At 31.6% G+C, this 23,269-nt stretch overlaps 1 protein-coding gene across 1 annotated transcript; it reads right to left on the bottom strand.

Annotated features, from left to right (window-relative positions):
* Positions 1 to 31: 31 nt before the first annotated feature.
* LOC128157469 (prostaglandin D2 receptor-like) lies at positions 32 to 22,354 on the bottom strand. Its single transcript, XM_052820031.1, has 5 exons — positions 22,222 to 22,354; positions 16,598 to 16,833; positions 15,272 to 15,395; positions 2,837 to 3,024; positions 32 to 275 (listed from the first exon to the last, which is right to left on the bottom strand). The coding sequence occupies exons 1-5, from the start codon at positions 22,295 to 22,297 to the stop codon at positions 45 to 47; spliced, it is 855 nt and encodes a 284-aa protein (XP_052675991.1). The 5' UTR covers positions 22,298 to 22,354; the 3' UTR covers positions 32 to 44.
* Between the last annotated feature and the right edge of the window lie 915 nt (positions 22,355 to 23,269).

Genomic DNA, 23,269 nt, shown 5'->3' with positions numbered 1-23,269 from the left:
AAGTTTACAGAGCTACAAAGTAAATCATTTGCCAGTAGGGACCATCAGACTGGTAGAACTGATTCCGTTTTCTCGGGTCCTCTGATACTTGTGTTCGTCTCTGACATTCGTCCACAGCAAGCGCGAAATTTTTCTACTACTTTAGGATGAAACAAAGCTTGGAAGAATAAAACAAAATAAGAATTGGTCATGTTGTTGACAAGGTATACCCGAACAGCGTCAAAGTCCTTAGCCAGGGACAGGTCGTAGCCAAACTGATTACACGCTAATCTGATCTGTAAACACATCACATAAAAATCTTATTAATATGACAAGCAATAAGAAAATAATCTAAATTATTTCAGTTATATAAAACCTGTCAATTTTGTTACCTGCTTGCTATAAACGCAGAGTCAGCAATGAATTAATACAGAAATATGGAATGCTAAGAACTAGTAGGACTGTACTGTAGTATCATGTGATCTCTTTGCTCAACACAGCACATGTATGTGCATAATTGAACAATATAGAACACTATGTTTTATTCTATCTTATACATTTGAAAAGATGGAGGCTTTTGTATTTTTTAAAAATATAATAAAATATTTAAAAATCAAATAAAAAAGGTTTGTAGGGCGAGAAAAATGCCTGTATATAATGACAGATGCTGTGAAATCAAAATATTAAAAAGTCAATTTTTTTTAAAATCACTTCAAACAATGTATATTTCACATTACATTGATTTATATTCGAGCAATATGTACAATACTGAAAATATGTTGATTTAAACTTGAGTATGTGTATAAATAACTCCAAATAGTATCAAATTTTACAACTTTCATGCCCTTCTTTTCATAGAGTGGATCTTTGCTCCATATTTATGTCATAAATTAATGTAAATAAGATCTAACGGAAATCAAACCAATCAAAAGCATGGAGAGCTGACCCACGTTACATTAAAAATACATGTATCATTTTATATCCTAGTGATTGGACGTTTTGGAAAACTAATACTAAGTCCGTTAATTCATGACCAAAGTACCATAAACGATTTAAACAACGAACTTTGTTGAGACTTAAATGGCTTAGTTAAGGCACCAAACATTAGGCAACCGTATATGTTTTTCAGGCCGTGGGTTCGATACTACCAATAATTAATAAAATATTAGTTTTTTAAGGTTTGTTTAAATATCTTAAACTTGATATAGTTAGAAATTGTTATTTTACAAACCTGTAAATAAAATATAACATTATCAAATAGATGTAGTCGGAAAATAATGAATTTAAAATTGTACATTTTACGACTGAACCAAATAAGCATTTGCGTTACCTTATCCTCCTATCTTATTTCGGATATCTGATCAACATTTCCAAAGTAATAGTTAAATGGGTATCATAAACAAAACTTTTAAAATGTCTTGAATGGACAAGAATTTTTTTTTAAAAATGTCGTCTACTAAACAAGTCAAGGTTCCCCGGATTGGATATTTGTATCTCATGCCTTTGGAAAGGAAAGAGACGTTTGTGGATTTTTGTGAATGTACATCAAATTACTGGTATTGAATTAATCATAATCAATTAATTAAGAAAGCAGATTTAACGCTTTCTTGATTAAGATATGATATTGTATTTTTTGCTGTGTACTTGGTTCAAAGATGACTTGTGTATAATGTTACATGACATAAATGGTTTATATCATAGAATACTTTTGATATTATATGTATGTGATACATTTAAGTATTTCATACCACAAGTTTTTGAAGTTTAGTATACTAGTGTTTATGATTTGATATGTTCATGATATGAATTTACATACAGATACGAGTATTTAAATATAAAATATTCATATTTGAGTTTTAAGTTGTATAAAATGAACATAATATTGTGTTGTTCTTCATTATTTAACATTTTAGAGTGTACCCTTTGGTTTTAATAAAATATTATGACGGTGACCTTATATCGGAATGCCTTGTATAGTTCAAATTTATTTTAATTTCTAATAGCCTGATATATTTATACATATCAGACGCATTGAGGGGAGGATAAATAGACTGATTTTTTGTTAATATAATTGATTAAGAGTATTGATGATCTTTGGTTAAGTAGCATTAAATCATTGGATTCGCCATTTAAGTCATCCGTATAATAAATACCAAATTTCTTTACAATAATTTACATGCTGATCGACTGACTCTAATAAACTTTTATTTTGAAAATAAGCGTACCTTCAAGAATTTACATCAACCTATTTTCCTACTAATTACCCTACAGTTATCTTACAATGACAAAAAGCACATTCATACACATTAAAGGGACTTGGACACGATTTAAGATCAAAAATTTTTTTTTATCTTTTATGTAGAAAATGGTTTACTGGTGCATTTTGAATGATTGACCAAAATATTAAATGTTTAAGTCAAGTTACAAGCGAGATACAGAGGTATGAATTGGTCTTTATGTAAACAAAGCTCGAGTCTTATAGTTGTTTACAAAAAATGTAATGTAGAGAATTACCATTTCTTTGACAAAATGACATGTAAAAACAATTTAAACTAATTCAGTATCTTCATAAACACTATTATCAAGAAAAGAAAGATACATTTGATTGAAACTTACACCAATACAACACATATGTAAAAAATGACAATATTCTTGTTTGTTTACAAAACAAAGAATTATGATCTCTGTATCTTGCTTATAACTTGATATTTGACTTTCAAATTCTGACATAGCATTATAAACTTCTACATTTATCAGTATCAACATTGAAAATGGAAAAATAAAATTTGAAAATTTTAAGTCAAATCGTGTCCAAGTCCCTTTAAAAGAAAAATATTATCAAACGCTTAGACCTTACCAAATATGGCGCTGAACATCCAATATAAGCGAATGACACGATTGTCATGATGGTCATAAACTTGAAGTGATCGAGTCTTTCCTTGAAAGAGGCGCTATTCGATCCCGTGCCCACTCTTCGCTTCATGGCAAGTAGCTCAAAGATCACACTAACATTACAGAAGACAGTGAAAAGCATGCAACCGAATCCTGCAATAGAATGAATGTTGACAAGTTATGGAAAGCGGTAATTTTAACGTTGCCCTAAGATGATATCAGATTGAGTTTCGTTCAAAATTTGGCAGAAAATTGCACATTTAATTTGGAGCAATAAACACTTTGATTTAAGAAATGAAGATAATAATTTTTCTATTGATCGACGTATCAAAGAAAAAATTGACCGGAAAACTTCATAAATTCGCGTAGCGCAATAATGAAATGTGAAATGTCATTGATCAAAAATGTAAATAAGGTAAATGAAGCGGCGCGTATGAATATAGAACAACAACAGCAACAATATTCAAAATGGATGCGCCTTCAGCTGATGCTATTTAGCTGAATTTAAAGCTGCTTGGTCCGATTTTATATCAAATTTTATGCACGCTTTTAAACAATGGCTATGCTTATTATGTATAATAATAGACATTGCAGTAGTTTTACCCGTCAATTATGCCAAATTTCAAAGAAGAAAAATACGTACAAAATTTGCTAACAAAACAAACGACATTAAAAGGTACCGCGTTATTTCGCCTCATGTTAAATTTCACCCCTGTCGACGAGACGGGTATGGTTGTATTACGAATTTGACATCGCTTTAAATAAAGGTCAAAATGATCAGACAAATTACAAATAAACATGTGTACGTTTTGTTCGCTAATATTTCCAAAGTCTGCTTTCTTTACAATCGATGCACAGCATGCGGGTTGAATTACCCCAATCATTCGGGGGACGAAACCAAGCGGTTTTTTTTTCTAAACATTCCCGTGATGCATTTTGGTTTGTTTTTTCGTTTGCCCAAAGAGAAATTATTTTTATTTACTTTGAATATTTCTAACTTTAAGAGGAGACGGATTCTGCTGGTGTAAATAGGAGAAAGTCCATAACTTTCTAAGATAAATGATTTGTATGAAAAAAATTTTGATACTGTAATTACAAAAAAAAATCGGACCAAGCAGCTTTAATGGATTAAACACAACTACTGAGTTAAAATATGAACCGGCTGAATTGAAAACGAAGGAAAATACATGCGATAGCTTGTGTACGGAAGCGTATTAGTGCCACATATACACTTCACATTTTTTTATTTTCTACACTTTAATCTGTAAAATTCACACTTTAAAGTGTAAAATTCACACTTTTAAGTGTAAAATTCACACTTAAATCTGTAAATTTTACACTTAAATCTGTAAATTTTACACATTAATCTGTAAAATTCACACTTTAAACCAAAAGTGTAAAATTCACACTTTAATCTGTAAATTTCACACTTTAATCTGTAAATTTTTCACTTTAATATGTAAAATTCACACTTTAAAGTGTAGAATTCACACTTTTAAGTGTAAAATTCACACTTTAATCTATAAATTTTACACTTTAATCTATAAATTTTACACTTTAATCTGTAAAATTTACACTTTAATCTGTAAAATTCACACTTTAAAGTGTAAAATTCACATTTTAAAGTGTAAAATTCACACTTTAATCTGTAAAATTCACACTTTAAAGTGTAAAATTCACACTTAAATCTGTAAATTTTACACTTAAATCTGTAAATTTTACACATTAATCTGTAAAATTCACACTTTAAACTAAAAGTGTAAAATTCACACTTTAATCTGTAAATTTCACATTTTAATCTGTAAATTTTTCACTTTAATATGTAAAATTCACACTTAAAAGTGTAGAATTCACACTTTAAAGTGTAAAATTCACACTTTAATCTGTAAATTTTACACTTTAATCTGTAAATTTCACACTTTAAAGTGTAAAATTCACACTTTAATTTGTAAATTTCACACTTTAATCTGTAAATTCTTAACATATATGTGAAAATCACACATTTCTCTGTAAAATACTATGTCAACACAACATGGCTGTTTTAATTAAATGTCCGACATTTCTTTGATCTTGCTTTAATGATAAACATTGCAATCGAGAAATGAGTTCTCATTAACAGTATTCATTTTTTCAAAAACTGAAACATTTATAATTAAATTCTCTTAGACAAAATGTATCAGTGTCACATGGCCAAAAAATGTTCAACGCTAAGGGCTTTTTATAATGCAAGCCGCTTCCCTCGTCTCTTTCAATCAGATTAAAATTTTCACAAAAACTGGAAAAAGTGATAATTTTATGGACTAAAAACTAGCGATCACCACTCATTAATCTGACTGCCAGCCGACCACCACATAATTATATGGTGGCCGCAACATAAAATGTAGAATATTTGTAACAATGTTTTGGGGTTTTGACTTTTTGTTCACTTTTATGCATATACGCAGTCTTCAAGCCTGCTAAATGTATACAAGACTTTTACTAGTTTAAAGCATCAATTTTATTCATTTGTATACAGTACAATTTTATTTAATCAAGTTTTTGTAGTACTTACACAACTCAAAGTACTGAACGTACTTATGCTAGGTTTCGACAGAATGATGCATAATGTATATTCTTTGAATGATCAGTTATTCAACACTATTTGTTATTTTCATAAGAAAGTGTGGAAAAAAGCCGAGGCATAAAACAACTTATATCTATTTGAAAAAATTCACGTTTTTTTTTTTAAATATCACGGTGTAATGATGTCACTGTATTTAAGACAAAGTTTGAAATATTTACTAATTAAAATATTTCAGTCCATAATGCTTCGATCAAACCATCGGAAATGATAAATACTCTCCAATGTATGTGTATATATGAGCCAATTTTACAGGATAGTGTGTAAATTTAACACTTTTAAGTGTAAAATTTACAGATTAAAGTGTAAAAATTTACAGATTAAAGTATGAATTTCACACTTTAAAGTGTGAATTTTACAGATTAAAGTGTAAAATTTACAGATTAAAGTGTAAATTTTACAGATTAAAGTGTGAATTTTACAGATTAAAGTGTGAAATTTACAGATTAAAGTGTAAAATTTACAGATAAAAGTTTAAAATTTACAGATTAAAGTGTAAATTTTACACTTTAAAGTGCGAATTTTACAGATTAAAGTGTAAATTTGACAGATTTTAGTGTAAATTTTACATTTAAAAGTGTGAATTTTACACTTTAAAGTGAATTATACATTTTAAAGTGTAAATTTTACAGAATAAAGTGTGATTTTTACAGATTAAAGTGTAAAATTTACAGATTAAAGTGTGAATTTGACAGATTAAAGTGTAAATGTTACAGATTAAAGTGTAAAATTTACACTTTAAAGTGTAGAAAATAAAAAAATGTGAAGTGTATATGTGGCACTAATACGCTTCCGTACTTGTGATATTTTTCACTGTGCAGAAAGATTCGTTAAAACTAGTTTTCATGTAAGATCGCTGGAATATGCAACTGGGCATATTCATGCAAGGAGAGACGACCGTGAACAAAAATAGTTGATATGTCGACTAAGAATAGTATGTATTAGCGACTTTTGTAAACGTTGTGGTAACTAGATAGCCATTATGTTGACATTGTTTATCTTGTAAATCCCCGTCGTTCTATAAATAGTGTTAGATCAGAACAGTTGAGAAAAGTAGATCCGTTGTAACGTAGAATAATGACCCCCGTAAAATAATGACCGGGGGTCATTTTTCAACGTAGAATAATGACCCCCCCCCCCCCCCGTCATTATTCTACGCAGAAAAATGACTCCCGGTCATTATTCTACGTAGAAAAATGACCCTTTTGCCTGAAGAATTAGTGTCATTTTCACAAAAATGAGCACACTCTCCGTGAAGAAAAGTGACTCCTGTAGAATAATGACCCCTTAAAGATTAAAGTTTTTAAGTATATTTTTTGAATTTTTGTGAAATAGTCTTTACAAAATTGTTACTTTTACTGCAGTTTACGGAAAGTAACAGCAGAAATTATAATTCATATTCAGATAAAAGTGAAAGAAAGAGCATATCATAGAAAATAAAAAATCCTTCCGATATAACAAGATACTAACGTATTTCATCGGGGTATGATTGTTATTTTAACGATTACATTTACATATATCTATGGCAGAGGCGGATCCAGCAATTTGGAAAAGGGGGGGGGTTCCATTTGATGAAAACCAAAATGTGCAAAATTCATCATTTGTCAATAAACAAGGACTTTTTGAACGTTTTCCGTGCGTATACAACTGTATTTTATAAACATTTATCTCATCACTATATATTTCAACAGCAGAGTGCATTGCAGTATTGAGCGTTTTGCCGTTTTGGTTTAGGTAAGGAAGAATCGCATGCTATCTAGCCACAAGAAATCCAAGTCTCCAGCAATGAGAAAGTGCGTCTATGCTTGACTGAAAAGAAACACTAAGAAGCAAAACATAACTCAGACTAATTACGACAAACGATTTTAAAAATGGATATTTTGGTATTTTTTTTATGCCTTTGATGTATTTAAATTCTGAACTATTTATCGATTTTGAGTTTTATCGATTGCCTTCTTAAATAAAGGTCTAAATGATAGGATATGACAAAAAATGGGAATAATTTATGTGCTGAATAGATGGTACGTGTGTAATACAATGGTAAAAGCAATTGTCGTCCCAGGGAACTTGATGTGAAAGTTTTTACATGTGGAACTTTTGACTTTCAACTCTGTTTTCATGTTATGCAAATGTTGATGTGTTGTGTTCTGTAGTTACTTGTTTTGTAGTATAACCAACAGGCTATAACTAGTTTTTCGCCACCATTTGTTGATAAATAAGTAAATGTTAACAATTCACTTACCATAACCTTTCGAATGCAGACAAATTATTTTATATGGCAGTAATACATTTTTGGCCAACTGTACTTAGGTTAAAAAATGGCGGGATCTGACGTGGCATATTCTATAATGATGCAAATATTGCCTGGTTTTTTTACTTGGACGGGAGCTGAAAAAATCCAACTCTATGTCAAAAAAATGTTTATATGATGTAAATACCACAAAAGTGAATGGAAACGGAAAATGAAAAAAAAAGTTTTTGTTAGCAAATAAAAACAATATCGATATTAGTTGTACACAAATATGTTTAAATTCTGGTTTTAAACATATATCAATTTTTTAAGTATTTTTTCGAAAAAAAAAATAGGTTAAAATTTAAATCTGTTTGACAGATTTTTTGGTCAGAACAATATCAAATATATAGATCTATAATTATATATTCAAAGTTAATTCGATAAGGAGCGAAATGAAGCGGTACCCTTTAATGTATCGTTTGTTTTGTAAACACATTTTGTAAATCATTTTCCTATTGATATACATGCATGAAATTTTATGAAATATGTCTAAATTTGGATTTTTCAAAACCTTTATGTCATAAAAATGAATGCATCTCTAGTTAATTACATTCTGGACAATAGACAGAGAGATTAAAATTTCAATTTCCTTTTATGTTCAGAAATCTTGAGACACAACAAAAACATCAAGAGTAAACTAATCGAAATTAAATATAGATTTTTTGAACAATTAAAAAACTTCCGAGGAAAAACATCAAGCAAGAGATTTATCATTTGATATTGATATAAACGACTTGCTACATGCTTGTTTATTACCTTCTAATATTTTATTAAGTCCGACAGATTTGAGCGGTACGGAAGCCCATTTAGGACCTATCAAAAAATATTTTTGAATTTGATATAACGAATTCTTAAATTTGTTAAAACGAATTTAAATCGTTATAACGAATTGTTGAATCCGTTATAACGAATTAAATTTGTTACAACAAATTTTAGGAATTCGTTATAACAAATTTAATCTGTTATAACAAATTCACATAATTCGTTATTTCTAATTTCAAAATCTGTTTTAACAAATTAAATTTGAAATAACGAATTCTTGAATTCGTCATAACAAATTAAATTTGAAATAACGAATTCTTGAATTCGTTATTTCAAAGTTTTAATTCGTAATTTCGGTTTTTTTAAACTCGGTTATAACATATTTTCACCCAATTTGTGGTAACAAATTTTTATGTTTTGGGGAACAAATTAAACGGGGCGGACTTCATTTTTCCCATATCGGCGTACGACGAACTGCGCCGATCAATTGATCGGCGTTAAACGGCGAAATGGTATTAAATGAAGTAAATGTAACCATGGTAACAGATGTAACAATTCCAAAAGACACCTTACTTTATCAGCTTTGCTAGAATTCCTACATAGATAGAAACAAAATATTTAAGAACAATATGTAGCAATGCAGTTTCACCAAAAATACAATACATACAGATTTGTTTCGACGGGTTTCTGTGCAAAATTCCAAACATTTGTTTAATTAATGCTATCAATCAATGAGCATGCTGATTTATTTACATATATCTGCATTTTTCATCTTATTACATCACCAAACCGTGAGATTACGCCATACTTAAAAAAAGATACCGGTCTGGAATAAAATTGATTTAAGAATAAGGAATCATTCTTTGAGTATTTATTTACTAGTCTCAGGTGATTTTGGTCGGGACGTGTTCAAATCAAATAAAGCTCGACGGGATTTATGATAGATATGACCATGCTCTGACCGAAATTATCAACTCATAATATTCAAAGAATGATTCCTTATTACTTTAATACTTATATTTATATTATTTCCAATTTCTACACTTTAAAACAACATTCTAAAACACTGCATGTTTTTCGGTTATGCTGTATGACACACCCATTTTGTGTCGCTCGTTTTTTATGAAATGACAAAGTTATATGGTGGCATAGATCTGCCACCACTTGTCAGATAATTATGTCGACTTGTCAGATCTTGATGTCGACTTGTCAGATAATTATGTTTACTTGTCAGTTCTTTAAGTCGACTTGTCACTTATTCACGTGTTTAAGAATTCAACACTTTAACCTTTCAATGCCCAATTTGTGCCATCCATTTGAAAAAATATTTTCTGACAAGTCGACATAAGGATCTGACAAGTCGACATAATCATGTTTAAAGTCGACATAATTATTTGACAAGTCGACATAATTATCTGACAAGTCAACATAATTATTTGACAGGACAACAAAACATCTGACAAAACAACATCACTATCTGACAAGTCGACTTACACTATGAATGATAATTTTCTTTAAACTAGTGACCGTATTATTTTTTTCTGTCAGATAATTATGTTAACTTGTCAGATCTTTATGTCGACTTGTCAGATGATTATGTAAACTTGTCAGATATATATGTCGACTTATATGATATTTTGATGACAAGTAAATGGCAGTTTGTGGCACTAACACGCCTTGACAACAAAATATTGAGTTTTTAGTCACTATGGTTATTTTCTGACAAGTCAACATAAAGAGCTGACAAGTTGACATAAATATCTGACAAGTCGACATTATCATATGAGAAGTTAATATAATTATCTGACAAGTGGTGGCAGATCTATGCCACTATAGGGTTATCACAGTAAAGGACACTTAAAAATATAAATATAATATTTTATATGATGTAGCTAGGCATTATAACCAGGATGTGCGCATGCATGAACCAACTTTCCACCAGAGCATGTATAGAATAGGCTATTTTTGGGAGTTGATTTTAATCTTTGCTTTTACTTTGATTTTATAAAGTACAACCAGGCACTATAACCATGATGTACGCATGCGTGTACCGACTTTTCGGTAAACATTTGGGAGGAAATTCGAAAGCTGTTTGGAGGAACTTCGAACTGATATTCGCGCAATTTAAAAACGTAAAGGAAAATTTGAAATTTACATTATAATGTTCATTAAAAGAGATAGGAATGTTGTGTACATTAGATTTACACCAAAATGTTGTATAAATATTAGTATTTGAGAGAACAAAAAAGAGCAATGTTACAGGAAAACAACAGGGGAGGGGGCGTTGAGTGGAGCAGGGGCAGGGGGACGAGCTAAACTACCCCCTTCAGCACACGCTTTTCCGCAGCAAATATTTTTCTTAAATTAACATATAAAAGGTGAATTATTAAAGAGCCCCCCCCCCTAATGTTTATGGGACCAGGTAAAAACTGTAATGAAAGGGAGGAAATAAACTGTAGAATTGAAGTTAAAGGTACGCCTTTCCCGTTACCCCCACGGATTAGGATTTTCAAATGTTTTAATAGCATAGTGTATGTATCACTAGGGTCAGTGTTTGTATCACCAGGATCTGTATACCCATAACCTGGGTCAGTATTACGATTATCAGGATGTCTATATCTATTACCAGGGTCAGTGTACGTATCACCAGGGTCTGCGTGCCCATCATCTTGGTCTGCATACAAAAAGCCTTGGTCAGTGTACGTATCATCAGGGTCAGTGTATGTATCACTAAGGTCAGTGTTCGTATCACCAGGGTCTGTATACCCATAACCTTGGTCAATATTACGATTATCAGGATGTCTATATCTATTACCAGGGTCAGTGTACGTATCCCCAGGGTCTGTGTGCCCATCACCAAGTCATTAGAACCCATCATCAGGGTCTTAATGCATATCACCAAGGTCGGTGTTCGTATCACCAGGGTCTGGCCATTACCAGGGTCTCAAAACCTATATTGTTATAGGTATTGAGACCCAGGTGATGGGTATACTGGCTCTGGTTACGCGTATACATGTACACACTCTTGTAATTGGGTACAATAACCTTGGTTATAGGTAATCTTACCCGGTGGTGGGTATACTGGATATGGGTATGCAGACGCTAGTGATGTGCACTCTAGCCCTATTAATACTAGTATACAGACCCTGGTGATAGGCATTGAGACCCTGGTGATGGTACGTGGATTTCTGGCTATGGGTAATCAGACCCTGGTGATGAGCACAAAGACACATTGACCCTCGGGATAAGTATTGAGACCCTGGTGTACTGGTGATAGGTATACTAAATCTGGTTCCCTGTTGACACGTACACCGACTCTGGTAGTACTTACTCTGACCCTGGTAATATGTACTCTGAACCTTGTGATGGGTATACAGACCCTGGTGATGGACACACAGGCCTTGATGAGGGGTTATGGATAGAGCTACATGGGGTCGGTGTTCTGACCACCCCTACCCCTCCCCAATAACCTTCCCCCTGAAAAAAGAAAAACAAAATAAATTATCCCTCTCCTCCTAACCTTGAATTTTTTATATTGAATTTAAGCATAAGTGTTTATAGAACCTGGTGAATGGTATATTGTATGAGATACAGTAAAATTGGTTTATATATAAACCCAATTCTTTTTTACTGGTACATTGTATATGTAAGGAAACCGTGATATTTTGTTCCGGCAGGTGTCATCGTTACAAGTGAAAAGAGGGGGGTGAGTGGGATGGGAGAATCGCCAAACAATTCTTGACATGCAAAAAAAAGGTCTTTAAAAAATTCGAAAATCGTACACAGCTATAGAAATGCTAAGTTTACCTCAAACTTAAATTTCACTGTTTATTTCCTCCCAGTCACTTTCAATTTTTTACATGCTCCGAAAATGCTAGGAAAAGGTGGGGGGACTGCATGGGGACAGGCCTCTCCCTGCCACCCCCACCTACCCACTCGTTTGAAGCTACGTGTCTATTGTTTTCCTGTAACATTGCCTTTATTGTCCTCGCAAATAATTAATTAACTTTTTTAGTGTAAACCAAAGGTACATTACATTCATATCACTTTTAATGACTATATGATATAAAAGTCGCGGTTTTTTGTTTTTTGGCACCTATCATCAGTTCCTCCCAGTTTCTAGTTTCTCCAAGAAGCTATCGAATTTCCTCCCAAACGTTTACCAATCCCGATGGAAAGTTGGTTCACGCATGCGCACATCCTGGTTATAATGCCTGGCTATGTCGTATAAAATATCATATTTATATTTTTCAAGTGTCCTTTACTGTGATAACATTACAAATAAATTTTGAAACCTATGGCCCAATTATTTCATAAAAAATGAGCGACACAAAATAAGCGTGTCCTACAGCATAACCAAAAAACGGTATTTGCTGCAATAATACATAACATGTGCTATGCATGAAAAAAAAACCCAGTGGTTTTGAAATGTTGTTTTGAAGTGTAGAAATTGGAAATAATATAATTTAAAGCAAAAAGGCATCATTCTTTGAATATTATGAGGTGATAATTTCGGTCGGAGCGTGCATATCAAATATATCATAACTCCCTTCAAGCTTTATTGGATTTGAACACGCTCCGACCAGATAAATATGAATAATGAACATAAATCTGCCTATACAAGCGTTTAAAGATATCCTATTCATCGGTAAAAGGCGATTAGAATAGCAAATTTCAAAATCGTTTAAAAAGACATCTGACTGTAACAAAATAATTACGGATACAACTCTCTAAATTTACAATACTTAAAATAACTAGATACGTCAAAACATCAGACCTATATCAATCATATTTGCTGTAAAATTGAATTTATTTTGTATAGCTTTGTAAGGAAATTTCCCTAGTGTTGACCTCGTGACGTCACTGAAGCCTTGTTATCGCCTAATTTCATTTTCTCTTGGTTAGATTTCTAAAAGAGGTAAAAATAGGAACTTTGAAGAGGCGTAACTCCATTATTTTTGCATCGATTTCGATGCGGTTTTTGCATTAAATTCTGGTAAATAAATTCTATGACATAAGTTCGACATTGGCTGGACTGCATGTACCCTTTTATAAATCAGCATGCTCAATAATTAATAGCATTGACTAAACAATTTTTTGGAATTTTGCGCAGAAACCCGTATATCTGTATATCCTGCACAATATTTTTGGTGAAAATGCGTTGCTAAATATGTAACAGTTCTTTGCATTGCTACATATTGTTCTTAAATATTTTGTTTCTATATATGTAGGATATCTAGCAAAGCCGATAAAGTAAGGTGTCTTTTGAAATTGTTACATCTGTTACCATGGTTACAGCAACAGCTGTGACAATATGTTCCTCTACTTTTGTTTTTACGCCAGTTTACTTCATTTACCATTTCGCCGTTTCGTCGTACACCGATATGGGACAAATGAAGTCCGCCCCGTTCAATTTGTTCCCGAAAACATGAAATTTGTTATTACAAATTGGATGAAAATATGTTATAACCAATTTAAAAAAACCCGAAATTACGAATTAAAACTTTGAAATAACGAATTCAAGAATTCGTCATTTCAAATTTAATTTGTTAAAACAGATTTAAAAATTTGAAATAACGAATTCAGCGAATTTGTTATAAATTTGTTATAACAAATTTAATTCGTTATAACGGATTCAACAATTCGTTATAACGATTTAAATTCGTTTTAACAAATTCAAGAATTCGTTATATCAAATTCAAAAATATATTTTGATAGGTCCTAAATGGGCTTCCGTAGAGCGGCTTAATATTTTATATTTTTATTTAGGTTTAACGGAGAAAAGGCACATGTTTACTGCAAACGTATGCAACTATACTAGAATTCACTTAAGGAAGGAAAAGTTTACAATCGGGGGAGTAAATAGAACTTAATTATCAACAATCCATCGTCAAAATAATTACCTTTGATAAAGTTGAATTTGAACGTTTGTACAAAGTTAATCATTCTTTTATGATAGCAATTATTACTTTTTTGGATTCATTGAATTAACAGTTGTAAAACAAAAATTATTTTAAAAAACTTGATATAAACATAAATGGATTATATGAAGATTAAAATGTAAAATCTTCTTTTCCCTACAAATTCTATGATTTAAAACAATTAAGATGGGAGTTTTATTACGCTTATCTATGACATTAAAGAAGAATTTATTAAAAAAAAAAAAACTTTTTAGGAATGAATATGAAGAAAAAACAATTCTATGATATAATTAGAGCTATTAAGTCCGATCTTTGGGCTATTACAATATCAAATATTTTTTTCATTTAAACCAATTATCTTAGAAAGGTTTATGCTATTACTTATTTACACTAGCAGAATCGGCCTTTAAAAAAAAAATATATAGAAATATTCAAAGTAAATGAAAATAATTTCTGTATGAGAGCCCCTCTAAGAAACAACGCAAATCCATCATGGGCGCGTTTAGAAAGGGGGAACCGTTTGGTTTCGTCCCGCAATTGATTAGGTTTATTGAACCCGTAGATTGTGCATCTATTGTAAAGAAAACCAACTTTCTGACGATGAGTTTGATAAAATGTACACAAGTTCATTTTAAATTTGCCAAAACAGTTTTGCAATTTTATTTCCTTTATTTTGTAGCGAATGTCAAAGTCATAATGCAATTATACCCACCTCGACGAAAGGGGCGAATCTTAAAAGGGGCGAATTATCATTATGCACATACCAAGCAAAACCATCCTTTAAATGTAAATCATTACCCTTACCCTGTAACAGGAAAATCACGACAAAGAATCTGCCCGCAGGAGAAGTATCACTCCAGTAGAAGTCGCACCATAGTTGGTATCCATACTTGTTCACTCCCATGAATGGCAAGGTCGCAAGAAAGATCTATGTAAATGATATATTTGGAGCGCACCATCAAAGCCAATGAGATCAAAGTAAAATGTTACATATAAACAAGGATAAAAATCGGTACATGTAATTACATAGCAAAGTTCTAATTTCATCTTTAAACAAATTGGGCTTTAGTATACTTTCATGATGCTGCAGAATACGTGTGTTCGAAGAGTAATAAAGTAAACTAATAATTGAATGATAAATGAATAACAATAAAAACAAAAACAATACAATATCCTAAAGTATTGTCTTCTTTAAAGGGAGAAGAACACTTATAAGATCGAACGGTGACTTACAGTTATTGAACATATTTATTTCTATTATGCTTTGTAAACTATGGAACACTTCGTCATAATTAGGGAGCATAATTTACTTTATTGACACATAGGTTTTTTTGAATTTTTCAGCATGATTCTTTTTTTACAAAATGAGACAGTTTTGGAAAAAGCTTCTATGAGAAATTTTGTAACAATTAGAATATAACGAGACAGGTCTTATCGTAAAAACCGTAAAAACTTTCATGAAAAAAAGAAAGAAATAACAAAAATAAAACTGGAGTATCCTTTTTCATGTTTTTCTTTTTAGAATTGATGAAGTCAAAATGGACGATCAGGAGCAAAATATAATTTTTTTTAATTAACATCTTTTTGTTAATTTGCGTTGAGCAAGCGCTTTACAAAAGCAGAATCAGTAATATGTTCGAGAAAATATTTAAAAGATATTTACCGTCTTTGTAAATTGAATATTATATTTATCCTTATTCAAAAGACTTTATATACAGTATGGTCAACTTATTCTTGGATCAATCAAAAGCGAATGACACTGTGTAATATAATGTGCAACTTCTGTTAGTGTCATTACAGTATACATTGTATATCTAACTTTTTAAGAATTGAAAAGAAATATTATACAAATTATGATATGATGGTATATATTATCTCACACGTCCTCTATACTTTTGAAATAATAATATAGTGTAAGATAATTGCTTGTGTTATTTGTTGTATTGAATGCATAACTTAAGAAAAGAAAAAAAAAGAAAAGCATACACTACATCCATATAATTTTTTATGAAACATCACAACCTGTCAGATACTCAGAAGTTTGAAAATTATCAACATAAAAACCGTGGTTTTTCAAAAAATTTCAATATCTTTATTTTTAAAGAATTTCAATTATGCTAGACAACATACCGCGTAGAGATAGAGAGAGACTGCCACAATTATTACCCTCTTTGGCGACATAAGTTGTTGGTAACGAAATGGAAACCGCAAGGCGATAAATCTTTCTGTTGCCAAGAGAACCACCATCAAATGAGAAGCCACCATAGTGGAATTTCTGGCAAAACCACGCATGACGCATCCTTTGAAGCCTCCCATAACACAGTATCCAAGCCACACCGCCGCAACTGTTTGGGAATTACTGCTTGCTGAAGGAAATAACTATTGTTAACTGCTTTTATTAAAACCAGTGTGTGCAAAAAGGATTGAGAGACATTTTAAAAAATATAAAATATAAACATTGAATAGCTGTTTAAAGGACAACACATGATTTGTAACACTTCATTCTTACCCGTATATTTCTGAGTTTCTTCTGATTTTGCTGACAAATTATGAATGCAAAGAAAAATATGTCAAAATTGGATTAAAACGTACAAGTTATAACGAAACATAAATTTATCTGATTAATTTAAATAACAATTCTTTTTCATTTGTTTTTTTTAAATGAACATTGGGTTTCTTTGAGTCATGAAAGTGGCCGGGTGACAGACTTAACTGAAAATTTTACAAAAAATAAATCAATAACTAAATAAATAAAAATAAAAGAAAATATTCGCCAATAATAAAAATCCTTATCCGGGGTGGGTGGGGAGATAGTGTGACTGTCCTAAACTTTAAGCTCCGAGGCTATGTGCCTGTTATTATTCTAATTCAGTAAATCACCTCTTTCACAATCCTTTTAATTACAACTAGACTTTGACCCGTGCGTGCACGGGTTGACATTGCATATCGGACATTTACGAAATACATGTAGGTATTTCGACACACCCTATTATTGACATTTACATAACAAAGCTATAACCCTACAATAATGCTATTAATTTCACTACACTTTCCTTAGTTTGAATAATCTGTGTCTCGGGAAAGGCCCTCATCACAGTTAGAATGCCTCCCTCATACCCTTAATGTAGCAGAAAATTGCAGAATCGCTTTGGAACGATTTTGAAGAAAGTTATTAAAGTTGCCTTGAAAATAACAGTCAAATTCATCACAACAAACCTTTTTGAGACTGCAAATACCTTTCAACTAAAAATTTTAATCCAAAGAATGGAAGAATTCAACACCTTTTTACCAACGTACACGTATTTTCTTTGTAAAACTGGGTCCGTAGGACATTATTCATTTTTACGATAAAACATTCTATCTGGAGTTCACTCTCCTAACAAATATAATGTAACTTTTTTGCATGTAATCAAATATTTTTTGTCATCACGAAGACAAAAGTAAGTACTTAGTTGAAATGTATATTTGTTATTTTATACTTTCTCTCATAAGAATTCATTAAGATATATGAACAGAATATATAGCAAAATTCCAATGAAAATTTACCCGTATCTGAGATTATTCATGCAGATGTGATATTGTGGAAACATAAACTAAAGATCCCGTTAGCATGAATGTATTGCGCAAGCGCAAGATTGTAAAATCCAAAAAATCCAGGTGATTTCCGGAATTTTTTGAGGAATTTTCGTTGATTATTAATTAGCGAAGCTTACCTGAGAAAAAATAATAACAAATTGGTAATCTTCAAGTACCAATGATGTTTAAAATATATAAAACAAAAGACAGTATTCTTCCGATTTCTCGGTATTAAAGACCAAAAATTCGAGTCTATTATTTTAATATAGTAGTATAGATTGTGCAGTATGTTACATTTGATATGTTAACCAACGTTCCCACATCTTTAAGAAAACCCTTGACATGGGTTTAATATTCATTTCCAATACCCAAGGCTTTTTTTATCTTTAAAGGAAGGGGCTTATTTCAAAACTTTCCAAAAATTTACATTGTCTTCTTTTGCGAAATACATAAAAATACCAAAATATGAAATTCACGATTGTTTGTATAATGAAATTATATACATGGAACTCCAGTTTTTCAAAGTTCAGAACATTAGTTTGGTATACAGTTTAGCCATATATTTCCTGTACTTACTTAATCACGGTATGGATTTTTAAGGACCCCCAGTTTCCACTTAACGGCTAATTTGATGTTATAATTTTAGGGACTACTGTAGTAATCCCATTTGAAACGAAAAATGAGGGAACATTCTCTACTCACAAAAATATTGGTGTTTTTACAGTTCAATAATTTTTCTCTTTTTAGGCAAACATCCTCACATTTTACACTAAAATATCCACGTTTTCATTTTCATGTTTGTGTTTTCGATTCTCTATAAATATGCAATTATTAATAAATCAGTAATTTTCATTTTTTTAAGAAATAATTTCATATACTGTACATTAGAACAAATTAATGAAAAAAGAAGCTCACTATTAGTGTAATTTATCTTTAAGAATTTATCCGATGCTATTGTAATGCCGAGTAAATTTGAGACTATAAAATCTCAACATCTTAAAAGAATAACAAGAGGCCCATGGGCCACATCGCTCACCTGAGGAACAATAGGTATGATAAAATCAGCTTATGGAGTCATAATACAAATTTGGACAATGTACAATGATACATGTAGATCCTGTATAAATAAATCCATTTTCCCCTGGATATTCTTATGTTTATAATCATTAGTCCCTTTTCTAACAGGATGATTTTATAGTCATATGTTGAGTATTGCAGTTCTCAAAAAGATCCTTAACAATAGTTTATATATGGGATATAAACGTACATCAGACTCTGAACCTTCTCGTGAGGCCAAAGAATTGTCCTGGGGCCACAGTGTTAACAATTATAAAGAATCATCTGGCTGATTAGTTTCTGAGAAGATTTTTAAAGATTTACCCTATATATTCCTTTGTTAAACTTTGACCCCCCCCCCATTGTGGCCCCACCCTACCCCTGAGGATCATGATTTTCATAACCTTGAATCTACACTACCTGAGGATGCTTTCACACAAGTTTCAGCTTTCCTAGCTGATTAGTTTCTGAGAAGAAGATTTTTAAAGATTTACTCTGTTTATTCCTATGTAAAACATCGACCTCCCATTGTGGCCCAAACCTACCCCCAGGGGTCATGATATTCACAAATTTGAATCTACACTACCTGAGGATGCTTCCACACAAGTTTCAGCTTTCCTGGCTAATTAGTTTCTGAGAAGAAGATTTTTAAAGGTTTACTCTATATAATCATATGTTAAACTTCGACCCCCCATTGTGGCCCCAACCTACCCCCAGGGGTTATTATTTTCACAACTTTGAATCTACACTACCTGAGGATGCTTTCACACAAGTTTCAGCTTTGCTGGCTGATTAGTTTCTGAGAAAAAGATTTTTAAAGATTTACTCTATATATTCCTATGTAAAACTTCGATCCCCCATTGTGGCCCCACCCTACCCCAGGGGTCATGATTTTCACAAATTTGAATCTACACTACCTGATGATGCATCACACAAGTTTCAGCTTTGCTGGCTGATTAGTTTCTGAGAAGAAGATTTTTAAAGATTTACTCTATATATTCATTTGTTAAACTTCGACCCCCCATTGTGGCCTTCACCTTTAGGTGAGCTAAAAAGATTAAGTTTACAATACAATAAGTTGTTAAAGTTGGTTTCTGGAAGAACATACTTTACTTTTTTAATCTTTAGATTTTAAGATCTGTGTACAAACATAGAATTGTGAGCAAATCTTTGTATCTTGCTTATAATTCGAAGCTTAACACTGAAATATGGTTAGTAAATAGAAATTGTAAACAATTAAACACAAGAAACATGCACTACATGTATAACAAATAAAGAACACACTTTATTTTTTCCAAATGATTCATATATATACATATATATACATATATATACCTACATATTTCCGTCAGCGATATCAAACTCTATTTAAACTGAATAAACTCGAGAAAATCTCAACAAAACCTATTGCATTAATCTACCATTACGCAAAAGATAATGCCGAATTACCGATAGAATGAATTGTATTTCAGTACCCCTACATCAGATTTTGCTTAATTTGCGCAAGTTAACAGTTAACTGTTTGATTTACCGAAGTATCTGTTTGATTTGATACGTAAAAATCACGGAATACAGACGATAGTTTCCAGGTTACAAAGCGTAAGTAATGAAAACGAAACGAAAATCAGAACAAGCTAACACCAACGTCATGTGTGAAAACTGTCAACGCATTGAAATATTTAGCCTCAATTTACTTCACAAATCGGCACCAATATATTTTGCATGTTTCAAAATTTCCCTTCATACGCGAACTGTTGCACAACAAGCAGATTCATCATAGTCAGATCGACCCTTTTTCGTATAAAGTCATGGCTGCTTTAAACAAAGAACCTCGTTTTAGAAGTATGGAATACGATTTGTAAAATGGGTATGCAAACCCGGGCCGTGGCAAAATAAAAGCCGGGGCAGATCGGCAATCGTCAATTCCAAATACGCATTATTTTGCAGCAATATTTACAGCGAATACAAATATACTAGTCCATCAAATATCCTGAAATTTTAATGAGAATGGCAGATTAATAACTGCCAATCTTTTGTTTTGCCCAGGCCAAGTCTTGCCTACCCATTTTTCCGGATGCCGAACCCGAAGCTATTAAACTGATTGAAACACGCCTTTCCTTTATCATTATTTTCGTAATAACTCAGATTTGAAACAGAATTACCCCTTAATTTTTGCAATTTATATTTTCCTTCCCATAATGATAATTTATGCTAAACTACGTTGAATTTGCATCGGTAGTTCTTGAGAAGAAGATTTTTAAAATACACCCCCCCCCTTTTTCTACAGTTTCGAGGTTTTCTCAGCTTTGAATACAGATCGGACTTTTATTTCTGCAATTTATATTTGCCCTCCCATAAGGATGCTTTGTGCCAAATTTGGTTGAAATTGGATAAGCGGTTTTAGAGAAGAAGTTCAAAATGTAAAAAGTTTACAGACGGACAGACAGACGGACAGACGTACGGACAGACGGACGACGGACAAAATGTGATCAGAATAGCTCACTTGAGCTTTCAGCTCAGGTGAGCTAAAAAACATTAGCTGACAAAGAAAACAATTTAATTCGTCCCACCGTCGATTTAATTTATAATTAGGAAATGTTCATGGGAAAATCAAATGTTTATTAATTTTAGTATGTTAATTATTGTAATTGAAAAGATATCATCTTAATTGTAAACAAAAAAACATGTCAATTAAATACCAAAACCAAAATAGATTTTCCACTTTCTCATAAAAAATACAAACATATTGGTGTAAAATTATTAGGGGTTTATGTTTTTCTTTGCACAACGAAATCATGTCTTAGAAATGATACTTTAAGGGTTCATAAAAAAAACTTTTGGTGTAGCACTACATCTTAATGCAGAAATGATACTTTAAGGGTCCATAAAATAAACTGTTTGTGTAGCACTCCACCTTACTTATCTTTAAACCATCTTCATGAAATTCGTTTTTTTAAAATTGTTATAGAAATGACAAAATATGATAAATATTGCCTGTAGAAGGGCCTGAAAAGAAATAAACTCAAAATCATTAAAGTCGAATATTGCTCAAACCCTGGGTTAAAAAAAACCCTTTATAATCCAAAAACGCTTCCCTTTTTATTTAATTGATAAACACTTACCTGTATACACCAAGTCACAAAAGCAAACCGCCAATGAAAGAAATTTTGGTTGAGAAAATTTTTTCTGTTTGAACATTGATCTACCCAGCCATATGACCGCTACAATACTCGACACACCGGTCCAAGTGTTGATAAAGACGGCAGCAGCAGGAGACTTAGGTACATTGATGCAGGTGTCATTAACAATCATATCACTAGCTGCTATCTTATTCTACAATAAAGAATAAGTTGTCGATTTATATATCAGAAATTTACACGTCGGTGATTAATCAATGAAAATTGAAGCTAAGGCTGCTTTTCATCACATGCATATTTTTTTAGATAATTTAATTAAATGAGATTGATTCGACCATACATCCTGTAACCCGTCTTTTAACGTCTTTTCTAGATTCTAACGAAGTATCTATTTTAAGACGTTAAGATAATTATCACGATAGCTAAGCGGTTTAAACTAGTAGGAACTTGTTTTTTTATGATAACTATTGCAACAGTGTGTATTTTGAGAATATAATAATTAAAACTTTATCATACTCATCATTTTAAAATATAAAAAGATAATACCCCGCGCAAACGTTACACATTATCATCATATAATGCTTAATTTGTTGAACCATATTTTTGTATAATTATACTTTGTCCGATTTTTTCCTTTAAGTTTTCTTAATCTTTAATATTGAAATAAAAAACAAACTGCATTGTTGGATATTTAAGGAAGCGGGCAGGGATGAAAAATATAACTGAAATTGGTAATATATTCATGTGCGTGTCCTTAATCCTGTTAGTTGCAGCTGACTGAAAAAAATAAACTTTTTTAATGTATTTTTTTAAATCAGTGAATGGAAATTTAGTGTATCTCTCTCTAAATTTGGTTCTTTTGGTCAATTTTCAATATCATTTGTATTACTCTCCCAAATAATAATTTCAGATAAAAGACTGTTTTGAAAAACAATCTGGAGGTTAACCCATTAAACTTATAGACATAGAATACAATAATCTGTTCATTAATGTTTACAAATTAATGTCTAAGGTTCACAACCAATATGTCGTG

The sequence above is a fragment of the Crassostrea angulata genome, chromosome 7 (assembly GCF_025612915.1).
Source record: "Crassostrea angulata isolate pt1a10 chromosome 7, ASM2561291v2, whole genome shotgun sequence".
NCBI lineage: Eukaryota > Metazoa > Mollusca > Bivalvia > Ostreida > Ostreidae > Magallana > Magallana angulata.
Note: the sequence above shows the minus strand (reverse complement) of the source record. Positions and strands in the feature narration are given on the sequence as shown.

Bases quoted from the DNA above. Each gene is read 5' to 3' on its own strand.
- LOC128157469 (XM_052820031.1), bottom strand. From the start codon at position 22,297: ATGTTCAAACAGAAAAAATTTTCTCAACCAAAATTTCTTTCATTGGCG. The intron at 3,025-15,271 runs GTAAGGGTAATG...ATTCTATTGCAG, and splicing joins CGTGATTTTCCTGTTACAGG to GATTCGGTTGCATGCTTTTC. The intron at 276-2,836 runs GTAAGGTCTAAG...ATGTGTTTACAG, and splicing joins GATGTTCAGCGCCATATTTG to ATCAGATTAGCGTGTAATCA.